Below are 12068 nucleotides of genomic sequence, written 5' to 3'. Positions count from 1 at the left end.
CCTACTGCCTCACCACCGGCAGTGGCTGCGATTTCAGATCTGTGCTAGAGTGGGCGACGGCGGCGGCGGAAGAGACGGCGGCGATTGCGGCGGATCTGGTGCTCCCCTTGCTGTTGGCCACCGTCCGTTCGACCTTGTCTGTGCCATGGCTCCCCCTAAGCCGTCCTCGTCTCCGATGCCGGTAAGCAGCACCTCCTCCCCCCTTTGTTATGTCGGTGGTTAGGCCATTAGGCTAGGTGTAGGATCGATTACCCACTGAATGAACCATCGATGTCGACTAGGTTATGGACGCACAGATGAGGCTGATAATTCAGGCAACAACACTGATTAGTGTGATTCAGGCATGGGCCATGTTCATGCACCAGAGAGCTGTTCATCGTGATGGGAGACCTTTGATCCGCTATGGTCCATTGTTTATCTGGGAACAGGAGAGGATCCAAAATTTGAACTACAGTGTAGAATCATATACAAGAAAGGAACTACAAATTCAGCTAATAAGGCCTTAATTATCTAGGAAACCGTATGATAGTGTTGCACAGACCTAAGAGGAACCGAAAGAAAACCCCTTGCGTTGTTCCCCAAGGTGACGCCGAGGGCCCCATCCATAGTGTTGCGAGGCCTCGATCTCGGCATCTCACCTACCGCCGTTGTCGCTAGCATTGGCCATGGTGGCGACAAGACCGGCGTCGAAGGTGCTTGGGTGGGTCGATTATAGTGGTGTCCCCTGAGGCGACTGGGTGGTGCTTGTGGGAGATCGGGCACGGCGGTCAGGACGCCGCCCCTTGAATATGCCGCAGTGGTCGTTGCCTCCATGGACTGACGGTGTGAGCCGGCTCAGGTGTGCTTCTCTGCTTTGGTGATGATTGGTGGCGATGGGATGTGGATCTGGCACTCGTCTAGATCCGTCGTCGCCGTGGCCAATGGTCACACGACGACACAGTTGCGGGCTAGCACAAAGCTTATCTATGCGACTTGGCAGCGATCTAACCGGCTACGAGTTGGGCAGAAGTGGCAGTTAGTGAAAATCGAGCTCCGACTTCGGTCATTGTGCGTTGCAGTCATCGTCTCCTCGTTCGGGCTCCTAAGGGGGCTTAATTTGGGTCTCCTAGACTACACGATGGCAGCGATATCAGTGTCGTTATCCCTCACCGATAGAAGAGGATATTCATATGCTAGCGGCATTCTGCAAAGTTTTGGAGAAGTCATTGGCTTATTAACAAATGTTCAGAAAAGTTTGGTTGCCCCATTCAGATGCGCAGGCATTAATCTTGATGCTATCCTGGCCGCCTTGCCGACTATGCGGTCCCAGTTCCCATTGCGATACTTCGACCTCCCTCTAGCGGTGCACCTGCTGTGAAGCGTTGACTTCCAATACCTTCTTGACAAGATCACTAGTAAGGTTAGGTGTGGAAATGGGAAGTTCATCATGATGGTAGGTAGGTGTGCTTGGATAAAATCCGTCATCACATCGCAAGCAATCTATCACCTCACGTCACTTCGGCCTCCCAAGGGGATCATGCACGCTACTGTGAAGATTCAAAGGGCATTCTTATGGGTTGGAATAGATAAGGTGTATAGAAAGTGCAAATAAAATTGGGACCTCGCGTGCACGCCTAAGGAATTTGGAGGACTGTGCACTCTTGATATGGACAAATTCACAAGGGCGCTTCATGTATGATGGCCATGGGTAGCCTGGAAGGACCCCGGTTGTGTTTGGATCAACTTGGGGCACCCTTGCGATGAGAGCGATATGAATCTCATCAACAATTGCACCACGATAATTATTGGAGATGGGAAAACTGCACCTTTTTGGTACTCTTCTTTGCTAGGAGGCCACAAACCCAAATACATAGCACCATCCATTTTTGCAATCTCCAAGCGGGCTCCATTCATCGAGGGAGAATGGTATTTGGATTCAAAACATCAACATAAGTTTGGGCCTCTTAGTTCAGGACCTCATTCAATTCTCTGAGCTATGGGTTGGCCTACACGAGGTAAAACCTCAATGTCAAGGTCGAGTACCAAATCGTTTGGAGGTTGACCTTTTCTGCATATCATTCTCAACTCGTCGATTGAGTCACCTGCAAGATGAGGCCGGCGGTATGGTCCAATTGGGCACTGCCCAAGCACAATTTTTTTGTGTGGCTAGTTCTGCAAGATCGCATTTGGATGGCTGACCGACATCAACGTAGCAGATGGCCTAACTGCAGGCTATGCCAGTTGTGCAAGAGGGAGCGGAGACGGTGACACACCTTATGTTCAATGTAAATATGCCAAGCCACTGTAAATACACCAAGCTCATCTGGGACAGCATCCGGACTTGACTGGGCTGACACATGTGGGTATTGAATCATGGACCAACTACACCTCCATCAAAAGATAGGTGGTTCGCCTTGATCAACGCCAATGGCAATATTAGAAAAGAGTTTGCGTCTCTTATCATGCTCACGTCATGGGGGATTTGCAATGAGAGGAACGCAAGGATTTTTAATAAGGTCACTTCCATGTTGAATGTAATAATTGCGAGGATTAGAGCGGAGTCCATTTTATGGGGATGCCGGCTGCCAAACGCCTGAGCTTGTTGATGTCGTGATAGTAGACACCGTCTTTGTTCTCATGTACTCATCTCTTAGTTAATAAGGAAATGATAAGTTTAGTTGACCAGGGGATGGCAAGTTTTAGTTGTTGGTAAGCTCGGCAATTTTCTGGCATGAAATAAACTAAGACAGACTTACTATGTTTGTCAACTAAATTTGTCAGTCTCGCGTCAACTAAAATTGTCATAAAAAAATTAGTTTACCATGGTAAAAAACCGAAGGTTCAAACTTATCGGCGTCAATATTAATACGATGAGGCAAAATTTTGCCTCCTTTGAAACAAAAAAATCGCTGCATGGCTAACCGTTTTAATCTTGAGCAGCCGTGGAAATGAACGGAAATCGAGAATCCGTTCAATATGTCCGGCCTTCTTGTCGTACTCTATTTGTTCCTAAATATAAGTCTTTTAAGATACTTTATACTACGGACTACATACGAAGTAAAATGAGTAAATCTACACTATAAAATGTGTCTATATACATTCGTATGTAGTTTATACTAAAACCCCGAAAAGACTTGTATTTAAAAACGGAAGGAGTACGTATTAATCGCCTGATGGAAACGCCACCGTGGCTCATTAAGATCATATAAATGAGTGCTTATATTTATACGGAGGTATATAATTTGGCACATTAATGCCATTTAAAATGCATGTAAGAGGGCACATTTACACAGATATAAAAAATATCTATATTTAGCATCCAGGAGCATCCCCGGTCCTCCATCGTTCACTACAGAGGCAACACAACAACAATGGCGACCATGGCATCTTCACTTAGCTTCATCCTTGCTCTTCTCCTCGCAATTGCTGCCACCGACGGTATCACTGTCCACCTACTCAACAAGTGCCCCTACACGGTGTGGCCAGGCGCCTACCCGGTCGGCGGTGGTAGCAGGCTCGACCCAGGTCAAGCGGGGGCCATTCAAGTTCCCCCGGGCACGGCTGGTGGAAGGATTTGGGGGCGCACCGGCTGCAACTTCGATGCCAGCGGCCGCGGGTCGTGCACCACGGGCGACTGTGGCGGCATGCTGGCCTGCGCCGCCGGCGGGAAGCCACCTGCCACGCTCGCCGAGTACACGCTGGGTAAGGGCGGCAGCCCCGACTTCTACGACGTCTCCCTCGTCGACGGATTCAACATGCCGATGAGCTTTGGGCCTACCGGCGGCAGCTGCCACGCAATCAACTGTGCCGCGGACATCAACGCAAAGTGCCCGTCGGAGCTGAAGGTGGACGGAGGCTGCGTGAGTGCCTGCGTCAAGTTCGGCACCCCCCAGTACTGCTGCAAGCCGCCGCTCAGGCCGTCGACCTGTGGGCCGACGGACTACTCGCGCTTCTTCAAGGGGCACTGCCCGGACGCCTACAGCTACGCCTACGACGACAAGAGCAGCACCTTCACCTGCCCCGTCGGATCAGACTACCAACTCACCTTCTGCCCATAGAGGCGATTGGGCTTCAATTTACGTCGATGGATAAGTCTCTAATGTAATAGTGGAAATAATGTTGACTTATGATTCCACAAAAATTCTACTGAAAAACTTTATGGGGAAAATTGTTCGACAACTTCTTTCTTTTTTGAGGATAGAATAGTCGACTTATTTGTTTTGAGGACAAAAATACTACTCCATTTGATCCATTTTGATTATCATTGATTTAGTACAACTTTAAAGTAAATCAATGATAATTAATATGGATGGGAGGGAGTTTGTCTTCTCAGCAGATCCGAGGGAGTATATGAAACAAGGCATTGGCTGTAGTCCTAGGGCCGGCCCAAGTTGTGTTGCCTTTACCTAAGATGACCCAAACAATTTCATCATGAAGTATCTCCGAATTACAATACTGCAAACCAATACAGTTAACACGACAGCCCGCTGCCGGCCCATCTCACAGCCGGGTGCGGTAGATTGCTCCTATGCCCGGGTAGCCAAACTGAGGGTTGACAGTGCAGTTGCAAGAGACCTAAATGAAGGATCTTTGACTGCTGTTTGTAGGAGCTCTGAAGGGGTGTTTTTGGGGGCTTCATGCATAAAATACGGAGGTATGACCGATCCCGCTACTTTGGAGGCATTGGCATGTTGTGAAGCCTTCTTGCTGGCAGCAGATCTCTATTTGGCTAGAGTGGTGACTGCATCTGACTGCCAAGGCATAGTACGAGACATTCAGAACAAAACTGGAGGTGTGTATGCCCCTATAGTAAGGGAGATTAATGAGACAGCTATAAATTTCTAGCAGTGCTTCTTCATCTTTGAAGGACGAGATTCTAATGTCGAGGCACACAGCCTTGCTAAACATGCTTTTGGTCTGGAGCCCGGGCACAATGTGTGGTTTATAAACCCGCCAGATATATTCCCATGAACATTGCATTTGAATAAAGCAAACATGTTTAGGTTAAAAAAATGAATATTGTTTTGGATCAGGGCGAGATTTCTCAAAAAACAAACAAACATGGATCTCGTGTTTGCTATATGCCGCTTTTTGCCTCAATTTGTCGACCAGTCCTCCCATGCAATGCTCACTGTGTTCAACAGTAGCGAGCTGCATAGGAGCAGCCCATAGGAGCCCATTGAAGCGGCAAATTGCTGCAACACCCAATCAGTGCAGCAAGGCAATGTAGTAACTACTCCCTCTATAATCCCGTCAAAAAAAACTACTCTATAATTTTTATAAGACGTTTTTAGAGTCGTGACAGTGTCAACAATGGTTATATTGAATTGGTAAGGAAGTAGCACCGTAGTAGCCATTTTAAGAAAAAAATAGAATTATTTTGGAAATGACTATTTTTTTAAAATGTGTACCTAGTATAAAAACACAAAAAAAAAATTCAAAGACAAAGACAAATTTTGAAATTGTAAACGTTTCTGAATTTTACCCAAAATTTAAAATGAGAACATTGATTGTATTTTCCAAATATTATGTAAAAATAAGAAAAAAATAAATTGTGAACCTTTTTGGAAACACAAATAGTTTTGAAAACGCCAGTTTTTTTCTAAAACATTACAAACCTTTTTGTACATGCAAACTTCTTTTAAAAACATGAACACTTTTTCAAATCAGCGAGTATTTTTCAAAATTTTCTACTTAAAAGTAGGAAAGGAAAACCAATGAATGAAAAATATTAAAGGAAAAAACAAGAGAAAACTGGGAAGAAACGACAACACAACAAATAGAGCCTAGCTACTTGGGCTGGCCCATGTGCGGTACGTTTCGGTTGCTCGCCTGTGCGAAGCAACGACAATCAGCGGTAGAGAACGGCAGATAGGGCCCAATGTGCAAGGAAGTGAGCGAACAAACAGAGATGGGCATGTCACAATGGCAAGATAGTGGACAGAAACAGCAATTTTCTGTTAAAAATAAACTGAAGCACAAAGTTGTAATGTTGCCAACTAAAGTTATCGTCCTCACGTCACTGAACTTGCAATCGAAAATGTTCGATTTGCCATGTACTCGTACCTGACGTACGGGCGTTCTCCGATTCCTTGATTAATGATAGCCCTCCGCAGAAAACATTTTTTTCTCAAGAGGTAAGTAATTTGCTAACTTTCCAATGAGCCCTACTCTGACGGGTGGGCCACCCTTCGCTGGTCAAGGGCTCGCTAACATGTGCAATACTTGGACTCTACTGTCATGGAGTTTTAAGACCCGGTCAACTAAATAATGTTTCAACGACAGTCTGGTACTTGTGGTATGAGCGTCGTGAATGGACACGGAGAAGAAACACAACACGCTGCTCAAATTAATATGGCGGTAAGATATTTAGCAGCTAACTATATTATCTCGTACAGTCCAAAAACGCCAAAGTGAGATCAGCCACTATGTTGAAACCAAGATAGGGCTACGTTAAGGTAAACGTGTATGCGGCTTTTGATGTCGACATGCTCCAGGGGAACTCATGAAGTGGTTGATCTTTGCTTTGACTCATTCACGATTCACGACGGAGGCAGTTGAGTGACGTTTGGAACAAATGTTTAGAGCATCTCCAACAGCCGCCCGAAAAGGCGCGCGCACGGTAAACCGATTATTTTGCGCGTGCGGGACGTTTCGGCGCGCTCCAGCGGTGGCGAGAAAATCGCGCGTTATTTTTGGCGCACCGCTTCCGGCGCGCCTTTAAATTGCGGCGCTCGCCACGCGCCTATTCCACACACTTCCCTTCCTCTTCCGCTGCCACGCGCGCCTCCACCGCTTCCTCGTTGCTTCCGCTGCCACGCGCGCCCCCACTGCTCCAGCGCCCCGCCACCGACGCGCCATCATGCCGCCGCGCCGCCGAGGAGCGTCGGGCTACCGCGGCGTCCGCCAGCGCCCCAACGGCGGTTTCTACTCCGAGATACGGTCCGGCAAACTTCGGCTCGGCCTCGGCACCATCGGGATGGCGCGCGAGGCCGCCCGCGCATACGACGCGGCGGCGTGGCGCCTAGGCAGGCCGCGCACGCAGATGAACTTCCAGGACGTCTACACGCACCAGCAGGCGCTGGACCGTGCCCCGTCGCCTCGTCTTAACACGGCAGAAGACCGTGCGGACCATGCCGAGCGGCAGCGCCGCCTCCTCGTCGCCCAGGAGGATGAGCGGGTCATGACGGAGTGGCACCGGTGCCACCCGGAGGACGTCACCTACGAGCAAACCTAATGGGCAAGGCGCCGCAAGGAGGAGGAGCAAAGGCGCCACGACCGACGGTTGGACAGGCGTCGACGGAAGGCCCTGGCGATAGCGCAGTGCGAAATCGTTGAGAATGGTGGGCATACGATCTTTACGTCTGACGATGATCGTTGGACGGACATATGGCTCGATACCTCGGACGACAGCAGCGAGGATGGTGATGATGATGATGGTGCCGTCGACTGGGAGTAGGTGGTAGTTGCACTATCTACTAGTTTTTATTATCTATCTAGCTATGGAACTATGTAAAATATCTATGTATCGTTTATTTTATCTATGAATTTTATTTTAGTTTTATTAAAAAAATGTACGCAATGTATAGCGTGCGCTGCCTTTTTGCGCCGCCGCTGGAGCTACGCGCGCGCTCAATTTTCACGCCGCTGCTGGAGCCAGCGCTGCCGGCCACGCCAAACCAGGCGAACAGCACACAGTAAATGAGTTTTTTGCACGCGACGTGTTGCGCGGCTGTTGGAGATGCTCTTAGTGTGGAGACTGTTGCTGATAGTGTACAGTAAGATCGAAGTAAACTCTGATAGTGTGGAGATTGTTGCTGCCCTAATTGATGGTTACTCTTCTTTAGTAGATTCTATTATCTTTGATGGTTGTTATCTTATGTCGCTTCATTTTACTCATGTCATCTATGATCATTGTAATAAAAAAAGAAATCAAGTAGCTCATGAGCTGGCTAGGATAACTAGATTCTCTTCTATAACCATCTAGATGGACACCGCCCTGGATGTGGTTATTCCTCCTATTGTAAGTGATGCTACTATCCTTATGAATGAATAAAGGAGGTGACAATTTTTTTAAATGTTTCTGCTGTTTTTTGTCTTTCTAAACGATAATGTTTCTGGTAGTGATTCACTGATTCTGGCCTTCTAGCACCTTACATTATAATGATATTAATTGCATGATGCAAACGCCGCCGTGGAAAATGTCTACTAGGCAAGCTGGCCTGGATTTGGACACGCCACCAAACCAGCCTATAGCAGCCTATGCATGGACGCCTCGGCAATAAATACCTCCGTTGCAACACCGCCAAACCACCATTCAACGGCAGCAGCCATGACGTCGTCGCTCATCCTCCACCTCATCGCCCTCGTCCTCGTCCTCGTCGCCGCGGCCAAGGCGACCACCATAACCGTGGTGAACCGGTGCTCCTACACGATATGGCCGGGCGCGCTCCCAGGCGGCGGCGCGCGCCTAGACCCGGGCCAGTCGTGGCAGCTCAACATGCCAGCCGGCACCGCGGGCGCCAGGGTGTGGCCGCGCACGGGGTGCACCTTCGACGGCAGCGGCCGCGGACACTGCATCACCGGCGACTGCGCGGGCGCGCTGTCCTGCCGCGTGTCAGGCGAGCAGCCCGCCACGCTGGCCGAGTACACGCTGGGGCGGGGCGGGAGCCAGGACTTCTTCGACCTGTCCGTCATCGACGGCTTCAATACGCCCATGAGCTTCCAGCCCGTCGCCGGCGCGCCGTGCCGTGCGGCGACCTGCGCCGTGGACATCACCAGGGAGTGCCTGCCGGAGCTGCAGGTGCCGGGAGGGTGCGCGAGCGCGTGCGGCAAGTTCGGCGGCGACACGTACTGCTGCCGGGGCCAGTTCGAGCACAACTGCCCGCCGACGAACTACTCGAGGTTCTTCAAGGGCAAGTGCCCCGACGCCTACAGCTACGCCAAGGACGACCAGACCAGCACCTTCACATGTCCCGCCGGAACAAACTACCAGATCGTCCTCTGCCCCGCCCGAAATGATTTACACATGGATCAGTAAGTAGAGGACGTACTACTCCTTGTGGTCTTCCTTACTTATGATGATCAACGATCATTTCTGTGTGTGCCCATATATAATGTCACATGTGCGTGCGTGCATGGCTGGTGCGTGCCATTCAGCGAATAAATGTATAAATAAAATGGAAATGTAATTTCTACGATTATGTGGAGGGCAACTCTATTTGCTTTGAGTAATAAAGCAATTTTAACATGGTCCCTCTTACATCCTCTTTGCTTACTACTGTAAGTTTGGCATTTTTGCTTTGCCCAGGCCCCAAGAGGATCCATGTAATACTCATTTTTCTACGGTTTTTTAACATGCCCCTAGTCTAGACGGATCACAATATATCATGTCCTTAATTTAACCGCATCTTCATCTCTTTTTATCTGCTTTTATCTACCTTTTGTGTATCTTTTGTAGCTAAGACAAAGAGGTAGCTGCACGTTGCTATCCTAGAATTAATTCTGCTTGCCGTCGTGCACCACAGACATCCACGATGGAGGTGGTCACCTAATTATCTTATCCACAATAAAGTTAATCAGCAATGTGCTGTTTTGTTTCTCTCGACACAACTCAAGATCGCAGTAGGACCACTAACCTTGAACACTTGATGATAGAGCTCAAGATTCATTAATACCTATAGGACCATGAAACAAGATGAGAATAGTCCACGGAACATGATTGTATAGCTGAAGTCATTACTAGGATCACTTCAACAGTGAGTCAGAACATATTTCCCCCCCTTTTTGACAACCACATTGCTATGTCAACACAAAACATTAAAAAAAATTAAACAGCCAGGTGCGGACCAGTGAATGGCTGCCTCTTTTAATGTGCTAGATTTAGGCTTTGTTTGATAGCAAAGTATTTTCTTAGTATTTTAAAAAATACTACTACAGTGTAGTTTACTTTGAAGTGTTTGGCTACCATTAAAAACTTTGATATTAATTCCAAAGTATATTCTCTGTCTAATAACAGAACCTTTGACTGGACAAAGAGTTTCTCAACCCGAGCTCAAATGAACTTGGATGAACAGTAAAACTGAAAACAATTAAAATATATTTTTATGACAAATGTTCTAAGAGATTGCAAAATTTCATCATGGAATCACATTCGGAGAAGGCGTGGCAAGGAAAAATCGATATGCTACTACAACTTCCACAAATGTGACTCCATGATGAGATTTTGCAAGCTCTTAGAACATTTCTCAATGTTTATCATAAAGAACATTTTTTTCAATTTTTAAAATTTGATTTACAGTTCATCTGAGCTCATTTGAGCTCGGGCTGAGAAGGTGACTTTCCCCTTTGACCTCTTTTTTAAATGTAGAGCCGGTGAAAAGAACAAGCCATCACACGTTATTATTTCGTCGCCAGTTACCGCAAAAACTCATGCCTTGCTTCCACGCCGTCGCGGCTGCCTTAGTGTGCTCCCAAGAGATACCCCGTCCAGCGCAGCTCCGCCGCCGGGTGAGCCGCTGGCTACGTCCGTGTTCCAAGCATCCTCATTGGCAAGCTACAAACCTTGAGCATCATATACATTGACCATGTGCCAAGAGGCACCTGCTACAGTACTGAAAGTACCCTTCAAAGCTCAAGCTCAAATGAGCTCGGATGAATAGTATAATCGAAAAATTGAAAACCAAGTAAAAAAATATGTCTTTTTATTCTGGTAAACTTTGACAAATGACCTAAGTGTCTGGAAATTTTCATGATGGGATCACATTCGTGGAAGTGTGCCAAAAAACAAAATCAGTGCTCCAAAATGCTTTAGAAAGTAGAATTTTTGGAGCATCGATTTTTTTTCACGACTTTCACAAATGTTATATAATGATGAAAAATTTGCAAGCACTTACAACATTTGTCAAAGTTTACCACTAAAAACATTCTGAATTTTTTTCATTCTTTTTATTTTACCGTTCATCCGAGCTCATTTGAGCTCGAGCTAGATACGCGTCCCTACAATACTATTGCAGTTCACACAGATAAATGACTTGACTAAGCTGCAGATCAACATCCTCGGATGTGCGGGGGCCATCAGTGCCCTGCAGTTCAGCCGCATCAGCGCGAGTGGATAGACAAGCACGCAGGGTGGTTATGCTGTCTGGCGTCGTGGTGGCGTCTACGACAGTTGGGCCTCGCAAGTTCATTGCGTTGATCCCTCCTAAAGATGGGACAACAGAAGATGACGACGGCAGATTCTAGAGCGTGTTAATGCGGTGCATGCTGAGGGTTTGCTTGATAGGTTGGGGCTCTCGGCTTGTTGTGGGACAGCTTGGCGAGGCCATCGGTTTAGATGGTGTGTGTTGGTGCAAGGTCATGCCACATCATCAAGCTTATAGGTGTAGCGGAGATTGTCAGGAAAATGATTTTGGGTTGATCAATGTATTTGTTTTGTTAAACTTTGTTGAATAATATAATAAAAATGACTCCGTGCATCCTTGGATGCAGAGCCCGCAGATTCGAACCTCCTTTTCAAAGAAAAACCCCAGTTGTGTAATTGCCATTGCAATGGATTATTAGAATCCCTTTGTCCAGCCAAATTTTTACGATCCTTGTGTTCTGTTATCCACTTTTATCTACCATTTGTCTATCTTTTGAGGAATTAAATATTTATTATATGTCATGAAAAGTATATCACTAGATTTTTACACGGATGTAGTTTCTAAATATATATTTTTGTCACATATAATACATATTTAGATAGTTAAATTATCGACCTAGAACTACGTGAATGACTTATTCACCTAGACGGAGGTAGTAGCTAACTCGAAGAGACAATAGCTGCACGCAGAGAGGCGATATGGTGGACGAGCTCGCATGCTCATGCTACGTGGACCAGTGAAACAGTGCAATGTTTTTTTTTGATGGGTGAACATCTCTCGTGGGCTGCACATGACGGGGTGTAGAGTCCAGTGGGCGCTGCTATTTCGTGGATTTTTTTTAGTAAAAAGGACTACCAACATATACTTCTTCTAAAACAGAAAAAGTTAGCAACGCACTTTGTAAAAGTGCTAGTGTAGTGAACGCCCTATTATTTTATTTTATTT

The 12068-nt window shown here is 47.0% G+C and overlaps 2 protein-coding genes across 2 annotated transcripts; both read left to right on the top strand.

Moving 5' to 3' along the window:
* The first annotated feature begins 3339 nt into the window (after positions 1 to 3339).
* LOC123115460 (protein P21-like) lies at positions 3340 to 4144 on the top strand. The gene has a single exon (XM_044536614.1). The coding sequence runs from the start codon at positions 3351 to 3353 to the stop codon at positions 4035 to 4037; it is 687 nt and encodes a 228-aa protein (XP_044392549.1). The 5' UTR covers positions 3340 to 3350; the 3' UTR covers positions 4038 to 4144.
* A 4139-nt stretch (positions 4145 to 8283) lies between these two features.
* LOC123110142 (alpha-amylase/trypsin inhibitor) lies at positions 8284 to 9234 on the top strand. The gene has a single exon (XM_044530597.1). It carries the CDS (start codon positions 8312 to 8314, stop codon positions 9017 to 9019), a length of 708 nt encoding a protein of 235 aa, XP_044386532.1. The 5' UTR covers positions 8284 to 8311; the 3' UTR covers positions 9020 to 9234.
* Positions 9235 to 12068: the final 2834 nt, after the last annotated feature.

The sequence above is a fragment of the Triticum aestivum genome, chromosome 5B (genome assembly GCF_018294505.1).
Source record: "Triticum aestivum cultivar Chinese Spring chromosome 5B, IWGSC CS RefSeq v2.1, whole genome shotgun sequence".
Classification (NCBI taxonomy): domain Eukaryota; kingdom Viridiplantae; phylum Streptophyta; class Magnoliopsida; order Poales; family Poaceae; genus Triticum; species Triticum aestivum.
Note: the sequence above shows the minus strand (reverse complement) of the source record. Positions and strands in the feature narration are given on the sequence as shown.

Excerpts from the sequence above, each read along its gene's own strand:
- LOC123115460 (XM_044536614.1), top strand. The coding sequence starts at position 3,351 with ATGGCGACCATGGCATCTTCACTTAGCTTCATCCTTGCTCTTCTCCTC.
- LOC123110142 (XM_044530597.1), top strand. The coding sequence starts at position 8,312 with ATGACGTCGTCGCTCATCCTCCACCTCATCGCCCTCGTCCTCGTCCTC.